The 17,481-nt window shown below is 41.4% G+C and overlaps 1 protein-coding gene across 1 annotated transcript; it reads right to left on the bottom strand.

Annotated features, from left to right (window-relative positions):
- Positions 1 to 1,567: 1,567 nt before the first annotated feature.
- On the bottom strand, positions 1,568 to 16,843 carry slc2a15b (solute carrier family 2 member 15b). Its single transcript, XM_015013190.2, has 13 exons — positions 16,041 to 16,843; positions 12,807 to 13,132; positions 11,988 to 12,086; positions 10,243 to 10,403; positions 9,988 to 10,112; positions 9,696 to 9,841; positions 8,807 to 8,939; positions 8,542 to 8,729; positions 6,187 to 6,297; positions 4,712 to 4,813; positions 4,349 to 4,424; positions 3,150 to 3,277; positions 1,568 to 1,937 (listed from the first exon to the last, which is right to left on the bottom strand). The coding sequence occupies exons 2-13, from the start codon at positions 12,849 to 12,851 to the stop codon at positions 1,710 to 1,712; spliced, it is 1,542 nt and encodes a 513-aa protein (XP_014868676.1). The 5' UTR covers positions 12,852 to 13,132; positions 16,041 to 16,843; the 3' UTR covers positions 1,568 to 1,709.
- Between the last annotated feature and the right edge of the window lie 638 nt (positions 16,844 to 17,481).

The following is a 17,481-nucleotide window of genomic DNA, read 5'->3' as shown; positions in this document are numbered from 1 at the left end:
TGGTGGCGGGGCCTCAACCTTCACACAGCACCGGAGCCGTGAGGATGGCGGTGACAACCGTAACTGAAACTCGCTCCGCACTCTCGACCGCACACGCAAGCAGTTCAGACCAGATCGGAGGGGATCGAGAGGACTCCTTGGTATGTCACAGAAATCACAGAAGATAGACAGGCGGGTAAGAGGAGCATCGGGTGGAGGAGAAACCAAGAGGCCCGTGGTAACTCTACAGGAGATGCAGAGTTCCTCAGCTCAGGTGGGAATCTGTTGTCATGGTGATGGGTCCATAAAATTGGCCTTTATGGAAGAGTTGCAAGAAAGAAGGCCGTAGTAAGTTCTGCCAGTCATGTAGGACACCGCAAGCAGGAGGAAGAAGAAAACACAGCACACATAAAACACCTGCTTAAGTGGTCAAATAATTAATAAACTGTTCTGGCTCATCCTTAACTGTCCAATAATTGAGAAAATATTCATAACTTTTGTCATGTTTTCTGATGTTACAGCCACAGATTTTTATAGATTTCATTGGATCTTTACATAATAGTCTTGCCAAATTGCCAACTTTAGGAAACCTTAGGAAAGTGGAATTACATTAATTAACTTTTCTGTTTTTCAGGTGGCGCAACTTATCGATATGAGTATTAGTTCTGTTCGTGAAGGAGTGGCAACAAGAAAGCCATTTTTGAAGGAAAGCCTTGAGAAGTCCCATTTGTGGTTTTGTTATCAGTCAAATAGTGAACACAGCGCACATGGAGGAAAGTGTCCAGTGAAATTATACTAAAAGCCGAGCTTTATGACACCTTTTCACCGTGAACACACAATCTCCTCCACTACCTTGAAACATGGTGGAGGCAACATTATGCTGCGGGAATGCCGGTCAGATTCGATGAGGAGGAGCTAAATGCAGTGGTGACAAGGGGGGGAAACCTGTTAACTTCCAGCAGGACAACACTGACCACCACTAGAGCTACTAACCCGTATTAATACGTTTTAGTACTGACTTAATGTGTGGTAAGACTTAAAGATTACAGTTCAAAATGTTCTCTAGCCAGTCTAAGCTGAAAAAAACAGAACACCTTTCCGTTTTATTTTTTTTTAAATTTGTACAAAAATTATCTCCCTTCAAACTAACAACGGGGCTCTACTGTGAGCTCAGCGACACCAGAAAATCCCAGTTGAAATCCAATAAAATGTGAAAAAGTTCAAGGGCCAACCCAGGGCCCTCTAGTTCTACTTACTTATTGTTCAAAACAAATCTGAGGAGTCACTGGTTTTAGTTTCCAGTGGTTTATCAATCCTCATCGCCGCATATTAACATGAAATCCTGCTTACAGGTAGCTAAACATCTGTTTGGCGAATAATCGGTCGAACGAGCCTAACTCTCAACAAGTTAGTGGTTTTGAAAGAATCAAATGGCTGAAAACATCTGAGAGAAAACTGTGAAGTCTCCACAGTTCCAACAAAAGGGCCAGGCAACGGTGGGAAATCGATCCGAATGTGACGAACGGTTGAGCCGAGGCACATGACCGTGGACACCAACATTTAACGACACACAATAAACAAAAACATCTCAACAAAGCCAATATTTTATTATACTTTGTGTACATTTATGTCTCTTAGACTTGTTCAAGTAAAGCAGTCAGTCTCGCGGCCGCAGTTTGCCATCGTACTCGTGTTTTGTTTGTCTTTTTACAGGAAGTTATTTTCCTCTTTCACTTTTCGTCATGGAGCCTGAGTGATCCGTAGCCGTTCATCAGCGCCAATTTCAGGTGACTGTTTGGAGTCGGCTCCTCCTTCTGGACGCTGCTTTTGGCTGCAAACATCTGGCTGATCTCCAGGAAGGTTTTGTTCTTGGTCTCAGGAATGACCCAGATGGTGTAGGCAGCCACGCCCCAGCAGATCGCGCAGAAGATCAGGTAGCAGTATGGGCCCGTTGCATCCTAACAAGGGGACAACGCAAAGTAATCCGAAAGGGTACGGAAGCTGACTTTATTAACTTAAATAACATAACAATTTGTGCTTAAGCTAATTTTTCAAAAATGTGTTTGATGGTCATTTTTAGATGTTCAAACCAGGTTTGTGTTGCATGACATCACATCAATTTTGTCAACCTAAATGACATTTGGAAATTATAAGTTTACAGTAAAACTGTGAAATATTTTGCGTAAACAAAAAGTACACCCAGTTAGCAGGAAGGTTGGGATCTATGAAAAATACATCAACAGAAAGTTAAAAACCTGCTCTTTGGAGACCCACAAAAACAAATCCGTTCATCCATCCGCCCACCCAATTCTTCTGGATCTGAAGGAGTTTGTTGGCCAGAGGAGATTTATGGCCCCCACTTCAGCTGAGTCCTTTCGATGCACGGGAGCAGCTCACTTACTCGAAGCTGTCTTTCAGAACAACCTCATTTCTGTCACTTTTAAAGTGACTGATTAACTTCGCGTTCGTCAGGAAAGTATTTATGTCTCTCAGCAGTAGGTCATGGTCGCAGCAGAGACGGATCGGTGAAGGAAAAGGCCTTCGTTACTACAAATGAGGCCCTAATCTGCACCTTTCACTCCATCCTACCAAGACACAGAGACTCTTGAACTCTTCATCTGGTTGAGAAAAACACATAAGCACCAGAGGACTGAGATATTCTCGGTTTAGGTGGTCTGGCATATCATTTGCAGATGAGCTCTGCTTTCTCCACTTTTTGATGAACAGAGCCGAGTGAGATGTTAAAAGCTTTACGTTTTAAACTTTAAAATTTCTGCTTTAAATTTCTCCACATCTTTTTCCCTAACCCATCTTTGCTCCTACTCGGTTCACTGATGTTCTCTATCAAACCTCTGAGGCTTCTACGGAAACGTGTTTCAGATATGAACATATTTATAAAAAATTACATAGATCTGTGCCCTTAAAGTTCACTAAAAGTGCTAATTTGTGTTCATCTTTCACGTAAAATCCCAGTACAACGCACAGAAGTTTATGGTTCTTGAATAACAATATATTTATATACATACATAAAAAAACACGACAGACCATTCTGGCTAATAATAAGTCATCAGAATCTTGTCCTCCAGAATAGAAAAGTTTCAAACCATGACTTCATCCGAGGAGAACTGAAAGACCTTTGCATTATTAAAAGTTCAGTCTCGGTTTCTGACCTCGAGGAAGGGAAAGACGAAGCCGATGGTGAAGTTGGACAGCCAGTTGAGGCAGCCGGCCACGGTGTAGGCGGACGGTCGGTGCGACTGCTTGAAGAGCTCGGCTGTGATCAGGAAAGGAACGCCGGCTGGAAAGACGGGACGAAAAACGTGGCCGTGTTAAAGTAAGAACCAGAACCGCTGTGTCTGTTTGGGGAAATTTATAGGCTCGATCCGACCGAGCATCCAGTCATCGCACAAATCCAGTTTAATTACCCGGTGCTGTTATGAAATTAACACCAGCAACTTCATTCATCAAGTAGTTTATCGATATTCCCTCTCTGGCCTATTTACTAGCCTTCGCTCAAAATTAATAAATGGTAACAAAAGCCAAAGTGCTATTAAGTTACACTCATGTATTTCATTTAGTGTCCGTTAGGCAGGAAGATGGCCGACATCGTCTAGAAGAGGCGGGCAGTAAGTGTGAAAAGACGGCAGCGATAGCCGGGACGTCTACAAGTGTCTGGGTGACATCAGAGGGCGGCTCTGCTTTAAACATTTCTCATTGTTAGATTGTGCCTTAGCCAAAGCTCTAATGATCATCTTCCAGAATGATGTCCTCATTATCTGTGGCTGCTAACAGCAGACAGAGAGGTTTAGTACTGTCAGATGAATAACTATAGGCCATCATTTGTCAACATGCTCTACGTGAGAGCAAGGTTTCCTCCGAAAGAAACCGTATTCATCACAGGGAAGCTTGTGAACAATGAGCCATTAAAGGTCTAATTGCAGGAACAGAGATCCTCCTTCTTGTTCTGTGGTATAGATTTTTGCCGCGTTGATGAATGACGCTACGTACACCAGATTTGGCCCGATTCATCATCCTCACGGGTCCGCTTGATGTGGTGGTAAACCAACGCCTCGTAATTCTCTTCCCTCGTCTCATCTAAATGGCTACAGGAATGGATGTAGTGTGGCAGCGCAGATTTCCTAATTTACAAGAGTAATGAAATACAATATCTCTTCATGCTCTCGGAGGGAGGAGGGGGGGAGCAGAGGCTGAGTTCCTGCTGTTCCTCCAGCTTCCAGTAGGGAGCAGTGTCACCTTAAACTCAAGGGCTGCCTGTGCTGACGGAGAGGGTTCAGATTGAGGTCTGGGAGTGTTTTCTCCTTCTCCTGTGAAGTAAAAATTGGAGGATATGATGGAGTTTTGATATTACCTGGACCTATGCAGAAGCCAGCGATGATCCCCACAACGCAGCCCACACTGATGTAGCTCATGAAGGGAAACTGCGCCTGCAAAGCCACGGAAATTTGCGCACTTTCTAATGACTATCCATTTAATTGCACTCAATCATTTTGATTATAAGATACCAGAAACATAATTTGTACCATGTGGTGCTCCTTGACATTTACTTAATATGACACATAATTACTTTCTTGCTTGTATCGTTATTGTTTACAGGCGCAAACAAGACGGGGGAAGAGGCAAATTATAGATGTCTGAACTTACCGACTCCAATATTCCTGTTTAGTGAAGAGCACACTAAAGGTTTTTTAAGACGCAGTCACTGCAGACGTACCTGGAGGAGGACGGACACGGTGATTCCCGCACAGCAGAGACCCATGAAGAGGAACCCACCGATAATCAGAGGTCGTCTGCCCACACGCTCGATGGTGAAACACTAAACAATGTAAGAGGAAGTGGTGAGTGGCTGCAACCGTAGACAAATACAAAGGGCAGAAACATTTTCAGCATTCGTCTTCTGTGTTTTAATGTCCGCTTTATAGCACTAGTGTTGAGTTAATTCTTGAATTTCTCTGTGTTTACTTTTAAGAAGTCAATTTTTTACGGTGATGATCTTTTCTTAACTTTTTGGAAAAATAAGGCATTTAAAGCCTTTTCTTTGGACTTTGGCTGCTCTTTTCTATTCCTTTTCTACAGCATCAGACCATTTTCAGAGGAAGGTCATTTATTCTCTAAACTGTGCCTCACCTAGACTTACTCAGCCACAAAAAAAAATAAACGTTTAGACATTTTACCAGCAATTACAGCTCAGTTTGTTTTAACTTCTTCCACCTCATCCGTTTTAAATAAAGAATAAAACAAAGTTTGATTGTCTGAAAAAATAACATTTTAACAACAAAACGGGATTTGAAAGAGCCATTAGATGAAATCAATAGACGATAATCAGACCCACTCCCCATCCGTTATCCCTCAGTTGAGTAACAGTTTTCAAACCTGTATAGTACAATAATAACAAACAAAAATTAATCTGCAGTTAATTAACGGGGTTTCATGTCAGCTGACAGCCTAACAGAGGTGCTGCTCGTTGCTTTCTTTCATCTTGCAGTGTTGGTGTGTGGCGCTTCTTCAGTGTCCTCATCACGACTGCCATTGGTTTTTTTTATTCATCATTTGTCTTTAGCGTAATCAGAACAAAGTGGATCAACGTTCTTTCAGCCAGCTGACTTGCAGTGTGCAGCAACACGTGGACAACGTCGCATTATTCTACATTCCAAATGGCCGGAGAAAAACTCTGTCACTCCTTCACCTTTTATGGCATCTAGTTAAACGTCTTTGAAACAATGAAATGATATAATTGAAGATTTTAGCAGTTTTTAAACACTAGAGAACACTGGTACCAGTAACTCCATCCTGGATCCAACACTGAGATCAGATCAGATCAAAAAACTGAGACTTTTTGCTACAGAAAAAAATAAACGAACAATGGAGAAGACATTACTAACAAAAACACAATGAAAGGTATTAAAAACACAATTTTAAAGCACTTTCTAGTGGAGTTTTTAAATCAAGCCAATGTCTGTACACTTGATGAAGAATTATTTGATTAATCATGCTGTACAATGTTGTGTAATAATTAATCAGACTTTTTAAAATAGCTTTTTTTTTTTTTTTACAATTTACTAATTAACTCTCCAGTGAACGTAATCAGAGGAGCTGACTTCGTGTTTCAGTCTTGTCACGTCGAAATGATCTGCGGCTCAATAAAGCCGATCACAAACCGATGAACGTCGCATCAAAACGTCCGCTCACCCCCAGCATCCCAGCGAGGACCTCTACGGCTCCAGTTCCCACCGTCGTGTACTGAATGTGAGGTTCTGGGATTCCCGCATTCTTGAATATTTCATTTGTGTAGAACCAGATCTGAAATTCAGAAAAAGAAACAAAAAACAAACAAAACAAAAAAAACAACACAAAGTTTATCAGGATGAATCTGACGGATTAGAAACTCAGAATGAGATTATCTCGTTTTCTAAGGAGCCAAAATGCCCGTCTTGTTACTTTGCGCTTTCGCTTGATTCATTATGCCGATCGCTTTCATTAGTCCGACCATCACTTATGCGTTTGAGGTTCTGCGTTTCATGAGCGTGGATTGCTGACAAGTGCTCCCCTTGAAATTAATTTGTGCGTTCTCATCAATCACATTTTACCGGAGCGGCATCCATCATTGATGAGGTGAGGACAGGATGGTGATCGGCGCAGTTCAACCCCTGTCTCGTTGATTTAGTAACCGAACATGTTGCATTTCATCAACATAACTTTGAAAACATGCAGGCACGTGTGTCTGGTTACAGTGAAATAACATTTCCTCATGTGGTTTTTAAAGAAAACGTCTTGTGGTTCATTTGCAAAATCTTTATTTTTTTTTCTTCCCCCAGCTATTCTTTTGTATGTTAGTTTCTGACGAGTTCGGGACCATTTTGCTGTTGATGATCCAGTTTGGGTCAAGCTCAGAAAAAGTCCAAATCTGTGTTTGTTGTTGTGACGCAACAAACAAACCTCATATATCATGAGGTTTGTTGTACAAATAAAAAGTATGACATGCATGACATGCATCTGTTTTACTGTTTTATCTCCAAATATAATCCAGCGCAACAAACTACCTAATTAATAAATAAAGTTGTGGAGAAATTCCTGGTAAATTCATATGTCTGGGCAAAGAGATCGTTCATCAGAAAAGCTGCCAAATTGTTCATCCAAATTTTGGTCTGAGGTCAAAATCAAACTTTTCTGCAACTTTCAGATCGCCCACTTCCTACAATGATGCCCTTTTTTGCCATAAAGAAAAAAAAAACAATTGCCACATCTTTTATGCCAAAAGATGATTTAAGATTAAAAAAGAAACAAAAAACATTTGGCACAAACTGACTCAGGCCATTATTTTAGGAAGGTAGCAAAATGATTTTTAGGCAGAAAATGAACAGCCTGAGCAAATCCCCACAACCCTAAAAACTCATGGTGGCAGCATCATGCTGTGACGACGCTCAACAGGGGCAGTGCTAGGGGTCAGAGGTCATTACAGGGCAATCATAGAAGAAGACCTGCTTCAGACAAGAGCAGCTGTTCAACTTGCAGCTGGGGAACCACGCCTCAAACCAGCCAGAGCTACAACTTAGTGGTCCAAAGTGTATTTACGTGTCAAGACCAAAACTGAATGGAGGCGATACCTGAAAACTCTCCAGCCTGTCTGACTGATGTGACTTATTTCAGTGTTACGATGTGAAAAGCTGGTCGAGACAAACCCCAATAGACCTCGTCCAGATTTATGCATCTGTTGGCTGAAAGTGTTGGGTTCATTCGGATTTAACTTTGAGAAATGTTCTGCCGTTTGCTTTTTACTTTCTGTTCATTTAGCATTTTTAACTGAGGCCTGAAGAGTCTGAAATGAAGCTCTTGATAAGCAGCAGTAACTCCCACTATTTCCATCCTAGCATTGTGTTAGCATCAACCTGTATGCTCCAGAAAATGCTAACATTTTTCTGAGTGATGCTGCATTTTACTGATCAATGGGTCTAATTCAACATTTCAAATATTTTCAAGTTATATTCATTCCCAATCCGGTTCCACGCAATGAGTAAGATACGCTGATAGTTTCCGTCCTAACTTTAGATAAGAGCAGATAATAAATCATTAACTGAAATACATGTTTTTGGAGTTTTAGCCTCGTGTTTTTATCTGCGTTTGTGAAGCCTTGCAGAGTTCCTGCGTGGAGCAGCGGGGACCGAGCGGCCCAGCAGGAGGCCCCCGTCCTGCTGGGAAACGATGCCACCGTGAGCCAGCAAGCCTGGAGCTCCCATCCACACGAAGCAACGAGCACAAAGATGGGCTCCACTTTGTGTTCAGATGGGTGGACCTTGTTAGGTGAGGTTGCAGTGAGAAAGATAATGAGGCGTGATTGTGTCGCCCTCAGCTTAGTTATTCGGCGGGTGTAGTAGTACTGTGCGACTCTGTGATGTATGGACAGAAGGAAGGAGCCCAGCTGGGATCTGCAGCAGTTTGAGTTCTCGTTTTTTTTTTTTTTCTTTGCGTGAAGCGCACAGAGCGTTGCACTTCATCCAAAATGAAAACAAAAAACACAACGAAGCCGCTGCTCTGTTCCCCACTCACTGCATCGATCCCAGACAGCTGCATCCCGATGTTGACCACCACGATGGTGAGGACCTGCCAGCGGACGGAGCGGTCCATGAGCAGACGGCGAACAGAGAGGGTCTTGATGGAGGAGAGCGACCGTTGTTCCTCCTGCATCTCCTCCACCTCTGCCTGGATGTTTCCTTTTTTGCGGAAACACTTGAGGGCTGGAGAACAGACGCAGCTTCTGAATTGTACAGCACACGAAACTGAAACGGCAGAGAAAAGAAGTGCCGTCTCTGACCTGACACGGTCGCGTGGACATTTCCCTTCTCGATCAGCAGGTACCGTGGACTCTCTGGAAACCATGGCAACAGCATCAGCTGGACCAAAGTAGGAAACAATACGAGGGAGAGGAGCAGCGGCCAATGTTCTTCCTGTGTGAAGAAACGCCAAAAAAAACAAAAACATTTTGCTTTGTTTTTTTTTTTTAACTATACTGTTGTTTCCGTAAGAAATACGTAAAAATTAAACACACCGACAAACGAAAAAATACTGTTTTTCATTTTTTTTCTATGCAGCTACTCAATAACTGCTCACATTGGTGCTCAGATTGAAAGGCCTGAAAGTATAAACCAATATTTTTGCTTGGCCACGTGTCGTGAAACTCCCCAGGGTCGAGCTCAAACTTGAACATTATCTAATTATAGATCCGTTTGTTTACATGCTTCACCAAGCAACTCAAGCACATTTTTAAGTGATATGTAAACACGCAAGCCCGCATACTTGTTTGTTTCAGTGTTGTGAATTCATTATCTGGATAGGTTTGTTTAGCTTTTCCTGTCATTTGCAAAGTTCGGAATGTCTTTAAGCAAGTTTCAAGAAAACCAACGACAAATTTATTCTTTTATTTGCTGGATCTGGAGGGCCGGAGTTCTGCGACTTTTCGATGTGTTTCTACTTCAACACACCTGAGTCCAATAATAAGCTAATAGGACTCTGGAGAACCTGACTGCCAACTGAGGAGGTGATTTAGACATTTGATTCAGGTGTGTTGGACTTGTAGAAGCTGCGGGACACCGGGTTTGATTGTTTTTAATCCCAGTTTTTAAAATGTTCCGAAAGGAATAAGAATATTAGGAAAAAGAATAACAAGACAGGCCGACTCAGACACAGTGCACAACATTTGGTACCTTTCCCAGTAGCTCAGAAAGCCCAAGAACCTGAGCACTGAAGACTCCCAGACAGATGTGGATGCTGGGAACAAGGCCCAGAAAACCACGTAGGTTCTTGGGGGCGATCTCTCCGAGGTACATCGGCACCACGCTGAGAGAGATCCCTGAAGAAAAAACAGAAAACATCGGATCGATGCGTCGCACCTCATGCTCATGAAGTGAGCGATCATTTCTCAGCATTTTGAAAGTAGCGGCTTATAGTCTGGAAAATACGGCAAATATCTTCTGTTTTTGTTTGGGGTAGGCCTACCTGAATGGACCCCTGTGATGTAGCGTCCTGCGATGACCATGAAGGGATTCCTGAACCATCTGCTGAAGCCCATCAGAGACCCTCCGATGAACACCAGCACGGTGGACCGCACCAGAGTCCCTTTTCTGTTCAAACACATCACCTGTCAGAGCTCATCGCTCGTAATTACTCAGAGGTCTTCAAAGACCGTCAGCGAAAGAAAGAGTCATTTTTACAGGCAAAACAGGCAAGTAATCCATCCACATCCACTCTGACCTTCCATATTTAGTGACAAGTTTGCCCACCAGCAGCGCACCGGTCATCCCGCCGATGGCAAAGATGGACACAGTGAGGGAGTACAAGATTGTCAAGAAATGCTCGTCCGGGATCCAGTGATGTCGCTCGGTTAGCGTCTCGTTGTAGAAGGCTTTGATGTACTGGGAGAAGAGAAATCATTTTTATAACACTCCAAACGGCACTGAAGCAAAAGAATACACGGTTTCATACCAACTTTTTAAAGAATCGAGCTCAAGTCTAATTCATTTCTGAAACAAAGCTGCCAGATTTCGGTGAAGCATAATGTGATAGGCTAAAAAAAAATAAAAAAAAGGTCCAAAATCTTTCACTCTGTCTAAAATTTATTATGACGCCCTCCAGCATTCCTCAGATTTTATTCAGTTTTAGCTGAAACTGCACTGAGGAGAAATGAAACTCAGTCTAGTTTTACTCCAGAGATCCAAACGATTTATGTGGCATCAATATGAACAGAAGGAGGAAGACAAATCAGCAGATCATTAGATGGAGGATATGTTATATAGCATAACATGTTTTCTGTTCAGTCCATAAAATAAGAAATGTGTCATAAGACGCACAATGACCTCTAATTGGTATCAATATCAATATCAATATCTTTTTTTTTTTTTTTTTTAAAGAAAGTCAGGATTTTAAATTAAAAGACGACATCATAATTCTCCAAGTTCAGCAGGGCGTTGTGAACTAGTCCTGCTTCAGAACGGGGTCATCCACGTCAAAACAGGAATGCTCACAGCTTAGCCGCAGCAAATCAGACGGACAAGGAGCAGAACAGAACCAAAGATGGATTAGGAGCTGAGGAGCATCAATGACACGCTGACGCAGCCACATGAGGAGCACGTTACAATCCGCGTTACGGAAGACGATCAAAACATGATACTTTTATTACAGGGACGAGTTAATGCCAAAACCTTTGGTCAAAATCTTAAAAGTTTACGTATGGTTGAAAAAAAATTGTTTCAAGTCAAAAATGAAAACAAAAAGAGAAAAATTAAAGGAGGAATAAATATTTAACTAAAATTAAAGTCTGATTTGTGTGAAATTACAGAAAGGCTCTGTACACCATTGTCTGTCTTGCCAAAAGGAAGGCATACAGTTTTACACTGCAGAAACTCAAAATCTTATCAGGTGTTTTTGTCTAGTTTCTAGTTCAAATGTCTTGGTGCACTTGAAATAAGACAAAACTAACTTACAAGTAACTTTTCATCAAGAAATAAGAGCTTGTTTTAAGTTGATAAATCATTAGTATTGTTGAAAAAGCGCCAATTCCACTGCCACTTTTTAAGCATGTTATAAATGAAGTCGTTAAGGAATTATTGATTAAAAACAAACTCATATCTTGCTGAAAAGTTACTTGTAATTTGTCTTATTTTAAGTGAGACATTTGCACTTGAAAGAATATTTTTTTGCAATATAACATTTATTGAGGTCACCGTCTTCTCTTTTCTAACCCTAAAAAATATTTTAGCCTGTTCCCTGCAACAACAACAACAACAACAACAAAAATGCAGCATTTAACCAGTTTAATGACTGGATGTCCCCACATCTGCCTCTGCTGCCAGTCCAAATCTGTAACACTGTTGAATTGCAGTCGGGGGCAGCATGAAGTCGTCGTGATTGGCTGCACTTTTCAGGGCCTTAAATTAAAATCCACTGACTCAAAATCCTGTGAAAGTTTTGAGTGTTGTGAGGACGATGCAGAAGCTCACCTCTGCAGGCGAGTTGACGACGGCCAAATTGAAGCCGTAGAGCATGGAGCTGCCGAACGAGGCCAGGAAAGCCACCGCCAGCAGCGACCATGTGAGATGCTGCGGAGAGGAGAGCAAAGAAGCAAATGAGGAACAAAAACAAACCCACTGTGACCTGCACTGCGCATTTTCCAACATGGAGAGAACTTTTACAGCATCATGTGGCTGCCAAACATCTGACCTTTGCAATTATTAAAGCGTGAACCAACAAAACTTTGTGTCATTTCCATGAAATAGATCCTTGTAAAAGATCAGACAAACACTTATGAGCTTAAAAAGTTTCTGTTGTTTACGTCTACTCAACACTCAGCCTAAAAATAAGACATGAAATATTTTCTGAAGTTGAAACTTTTGCCCTCACAGAGGCAAAGGCCGCATGTGACGCTCTCTTTAGATTTTGAAAAAAGACAAAAATAGGTCAAAATCTGTAAGATTCCAACTTTTTCCCAACCTTGCATGTCCATCCCTTCAGATGTTGCAGAATGACACTAGTATGAGTGTGAATGAGGGAAAAGTAGGCCGAGAGAACAAAAGCTGCTCAGTTCTTCAAATTAATCTAATTTGGGTCTAAATTGAGGAAGTTTCAAGCTCTGAAGAGTTCAGCGGAGACAACGCTGAGCAGTCAGCATCAACCCATGTAGGTTTTACTTTATCTAACGTTCAACCCCTCGCCTCACGACTCCAGCCTTCCTCTTCCAGTGTGAATCTCTGTCACACCACAAGCGACTTACTATTTTTGAGAAAATACGAGGTTAGAGCGACGAAGAAGAGTGAACTCACCCCACTGATTTTTGCAGCATTTTCCTTTAACAACTCCTCTGCCATTTATGTCATGAATAATTCCTCCTCCGCTATAATCAGCTCGACGGAGACGAGGAGCAGCTCATCAAAGGGACTCGTGAAAACTCCTCGCTCCGTGTCCCATTTGTAGATTCCTCCCATCGCTCATGTGGCGCAGAGGAGGCGCTTCCCGACGAAGGGCGGAATCGGCCGACTTATTATCAAACTCCCGATCCGTTCCCAAACCAGCTGTGAATTGGTTCCACCGGATCCGGTCCATTAGAGATCACATGAGCCCTGTGGGTCATCCTGAAGAGCAACGCCAGCTGGTAACAAACAACCAATGATGGAAAAGCTTTGAGTTTTTAATAAACATTTAAGGAGGAGAATCAGCAAGAAAAGATGCAGCAGAAACTGTCAAAAGTTAGCAAACGATGAACTCTGAGTCAGATTAAATTAAAGTGAATTACAATATAAATCACATTAACTGTGATCCCATATTTACTAGTGTCATTATTATTCATTACAACAAATTATATATATGTGTATTACTGAATTAATCTGCTATCTTAAAGTGCTACTGTGATTTTGTTTTTGTTAGAAAAAGCACATTTTTCTCTGAAATTATAGTTTATTTCACCTAAGTGTTGGGTTTCCTCCACCCAAAACCTGTAAATGAAGTGTCAGCACATCACCAACCTGACCAGCTCTGAGTTTATTTGTCGCTCTTCACTCTGAGGAGACTTTGGTAATAGTCTCAATTGCCTCCTACATGATTCTTGCACTGCACTGAAGTTTATCCTTCTGATTCAAATATGTGACTTCAAATCAAATACAGTGTGTTGAGAACAAACGCTGCACACATGAAACTGCATTCGACATGGTCTTTGGGTTTTCCTCACATTTATTTGAATTTACAGCCGTGAGTTTTACGTTTGTTGTAATAATGTTGGTTCTCGTGGTTTTTATCCTGATCAGTCCCCTCAGTCTTTTCTAACTTTTCTCTGGTTGTTCTTTAGTTTTTCTTGCTTCCTGCTCTCCTCTCACACCTGGTCCTGCCACACCTGTTGCTCATTTACAAAATTACTCCCCGTGGTTGCAAAACAGCAATTTTTTTGTATTGCTGAATAAACATTTGCTTGGCTCTAATCAATCTGCTTGTCAGAATTCAGGTTCTTTCTTTCTGACTTTTGCATTTGCATGTAGCTTCTTGCAACAGGTGCTGTCATTTGACAGAGTTGTTTAACTTATCAGACGGTGTGAAAACTTCAGCCGCCACGGAAATCTGGGGCGTCGTTTTGGTTTTAACTTTAGGATTAATGGAGCTCAACATGAGAAATCAACTTCGCAATAATGTTCCTGGTGAAAGGTTATTTTCCAAAAACGTGTGAATTGTTCAGGTTTTCCACAGCTTTTGTTGCTGAGACGTTTTATACGATGTACCAGCAGCGGTGGCCCTCCCTCCCAGAGGAGCGTATATTTTACTGTCTGTAACTCAACAAGATAAACCGAGGTCTGAACTGTGAGATTCAAAAATGTTGGGAGTCACATGACTTTTCTTTAAGTTGTTCGAAAGCTCACGCTGGTTAAATGTAAAACATCAATTGTGCTGTGAATTATCGACTTTGCTTAGACGCTCCTGCAAAGGGCCTATGATCCCATCCAAATCAAATCATTGACCAAAACTTCAGCTCGGACCAAGTTTTCTGCCTGCTCATTTTGGATCATTTTACAGTGATTGTTGTTAACACCTGCTGCTGTCGTCTGATAAAATTCCTAAAAAGAAAAATACCAGAACGTGGAATTTAGGGGAACGCTTTGATTACTTTTTAATGAAGGAGGATCAAACTGATATTTTCATCTATCAACAAGGCCCATTTAACCTTTGAGCAGTCAGGATGGGCTTGTGGTCATCTTGTCAGGTCTATAAGAAAGACCTAAAGTACACACAGTTCACCACTCCATGGTATATTAATCCCAAAGTGTAAAAAGGAGCAGTGCAAAGCTCTTCATATATATTTTTTTTGCCTCCTGCAACAGCTGCTGTAATGCAAAGTGTGTACATCATAAGTTATGAATCATAAGTGTCAATATGCTAATTGATTACACTTCACCTTCTTGGTATGTAATTATTATTATGTATTATTTGCCAACAGTGAGGGTTTTTGATAAGTTTTATACATTTATCTTGTCCTTTTTATGTTGTCTGTGAGAAGTCCCTCCTCTTCGCTAAGAAATGAACGTATTGTTCTGGATTCATGGTTTTCACGTGACATCAGATCCTCAAGCCTAATTAGGCATTTCCTTGGCATTATGCAAAGGGTCCTGCATTAAGAAGTTCTGCATGTCGTAAAGGACCAGGACGTTTGCATTTCTTGCACATTTCCTCAAAGTAACTTCTCAAACTGTCAGGCAGAGGAGCTGATCAGAGATTTTTCAGTAACGATAACTCATCTGTACTTATAAACCATGTTGATGGGAATAAAGACAATAGAAGGCCTGACATTGCTCTCTAAATATATGGTGAAATAGAGTGATAATTAGAAGATCATCACAATAATCATAGCCTCTAAAAATGTTAGCAATAGACTGGTTGCATCTTCATCTACAATGTACCTACAGAGCTCAAACATGCTACTCTGTGTTTTTAAATTAGAGACCAAATTGACATGACTCCACCTGCCAATCATTCTTGCGGGTTTGTCAGCAACAGACCAATCAGCGGTCGCAGTTTGTCCCTTAGCACAAGCACCGTCAACATTTCTGGGATCCGTCATCGCTAACGCGCTGCCGTCATAGAGATATCGAGGAAAATAGTAGAAAAATTATGGTCCAACGTTGTCAGCCGATACCCAGTGAGCGGAATACGATTTATTTAATTTCCAAAACCCGAACGGAGTCTGGAATGATGCTGGAAATGGATCAAGGCCTGCAGCCGACCTCATGTCCAGAATGAACCTGCGATGGTCAACCACATGTTCGTCTGTATAAAGGTAGCTGGTGGTAAAACATCCAATTTTTTGCCATAATAACACTTATTGATAGTCAAATCAAAGGTTAATAAGTGAAGGTAGTTATGTTTGATTTTATGTGTGTAAATTCCAATGCTAGCTCTCTGCTGCTGTAACTGTGATATTTACATTATAGCACCTTTTTTATACTAATGTTTATTTTTAAGCATTTTCTTGAATACAATTTTTTTTACAAACCGGTATTATTTAAGTCATTACTCACCCGTTTTGTATGTGCAAAATGCGTCCAATACAGCGTTCACACTCATCCAATGAGACTCTGCCCTCATTTTCCTCTGGCTACTGACTTGGGCGCTAATGTTGATTTCTCTTTTGTGTCCCTCAAATAACCTTTCAGACCTGATGTAGGACTCATTGGAGAATTTTCTCGCCTGCCGTCTTTGCCTTTAGTATTGGCTGATAAAGCAAAAATGTCTCGGGTAATGTATTGAGCTTCACTACCATTGCCATTACAACGCTGTTTGTCGAAGGTTTTTTTTTTTTTTTTTTTTTTTTACTTCCGCGTGTGGGCGGTTCAAAATGGCGTCATCCATCTTGAATCTCATTTACATTTGAGATATAAGTCATGGCCTGAATATGTTGCTTTTTACTTTGTTTTTTATTCTATTTTCTTGTCTTAACTGTCTTTTGACCTTTATTTTATGTTATTTTATCTATACAGCACTTCAGACCACGAGCTTTAGAAATAAATTTGACCTTCAGTTCTCTTACTTTGTGAGCTGAATCATGACTGAAGGAACAAGACCTCGTATACAAGCAGCTGCAGTTAGATTGTGACATCAGGTTGGTTCATTCAGTGTTTGAGAAAGTCAAACCAAGGTAGATCCAGTCTCTGACCTGTAACAGCTTTTCTCCCCCCTTTCGATGTTTCCTGTGCATCCCACTCGGAGTGGAATCTGTTCAGACCCAGAACTTGCTGAATGACTTCATCTCCCATCTGGGAAACCAATACCTTCGTATTTCAGAAAAACAAAAAAAAAAAAAAACTGTACTGAACTTTTTGAAATCCATAACGCATGATTGTTAGCAGAACTAACATTTTGTGTGTTTTGGACTCCTTGCATTGATTTATTTTTTTATTTTTATTTTTTGTCTAGTTGATCCGTTTTCCATCTCACACACAATTTGCAATCTTGGTGACCGTCTTCATTGCCTGACTAGACTGAAAATCCAGAGAAGGAGTCAGGGATGTTCGCTGCAAGGACATAATTTTTCCATAACTTACAAGAGGGACATCTTAAGATTATAATCAGGATCTGGAACTACATGATTTAATTTCCTCTCAGCAGTGGATAAGGTGTCATTTGATAAATTACCCATCAATAGTAGACAGGGGGAGGAGAGGGAAGACGGTTCGGGTAAGCGGTGTGTGGGTTCTTCGTGTGTGTCTGCGTTTTCCATGGACATGTCTCCCCGGCGTGCTCGAGCTGCTGGGTCAGAATACCCTCACATTAGCAGCCTATTATTTCAATAAACCTCCTCTTGCATCCACTTGACAGATCATCTGCCTAGAAAAGCAGATATTGCGGCCTTTAATCAGTCAGCCCCCTCCGAGCCTGAGGAGTCTCTTGTGCAGTATTTAAATTCCTCATTTACTCTGTTGCAGGCGGGACGCGCCTGTCCCCTATTGTTCGCTCTGAATA

The sequence above is a fragment of the Poecilia mexicana genome, unplaced genomic scaffold, assembly GCF_051168715.1.
Source record: "Poecilia mexicana isolate PSO_F unplaced genomic scaffold, ASM5116871v1 scaffold_1, whole genome shotgun sequence".
NCBI lineage: Eukaryota > Metazoa > Chordata > Actinopteri > Cyprinodontiformes > Poeciliidae > Poecilia > Poecilia mexicana.
Note: the sequence above shows the minus strand (reverse complement) of the source record. Positions and strands in the feature narration are given on the sequence as shown.

Coding starts and splice junctions, on each gene's coding strand:
- slc2a15b (XM_015013190.2), bottom strand. CDS start 12,851: ATGGCAGAGGAGTTGTTAAAGGAAAATGCTGCAAAAATCAGTGGG. Junction 9,842..9,987: donor CATCACAGGGGTCCATTCAG/GTAGGCCTACCC, acceptor TTTTTTCTTCAG/GGATCTCTCTCAGCGTGGTG. Junction 1,938..3,149: donor TCGTCTTTCCCTTCCTCGAG/GTCAGAAACCGA, acceptor TCCCCTTGTTAG/GATGCAACGGGCCCATACTG.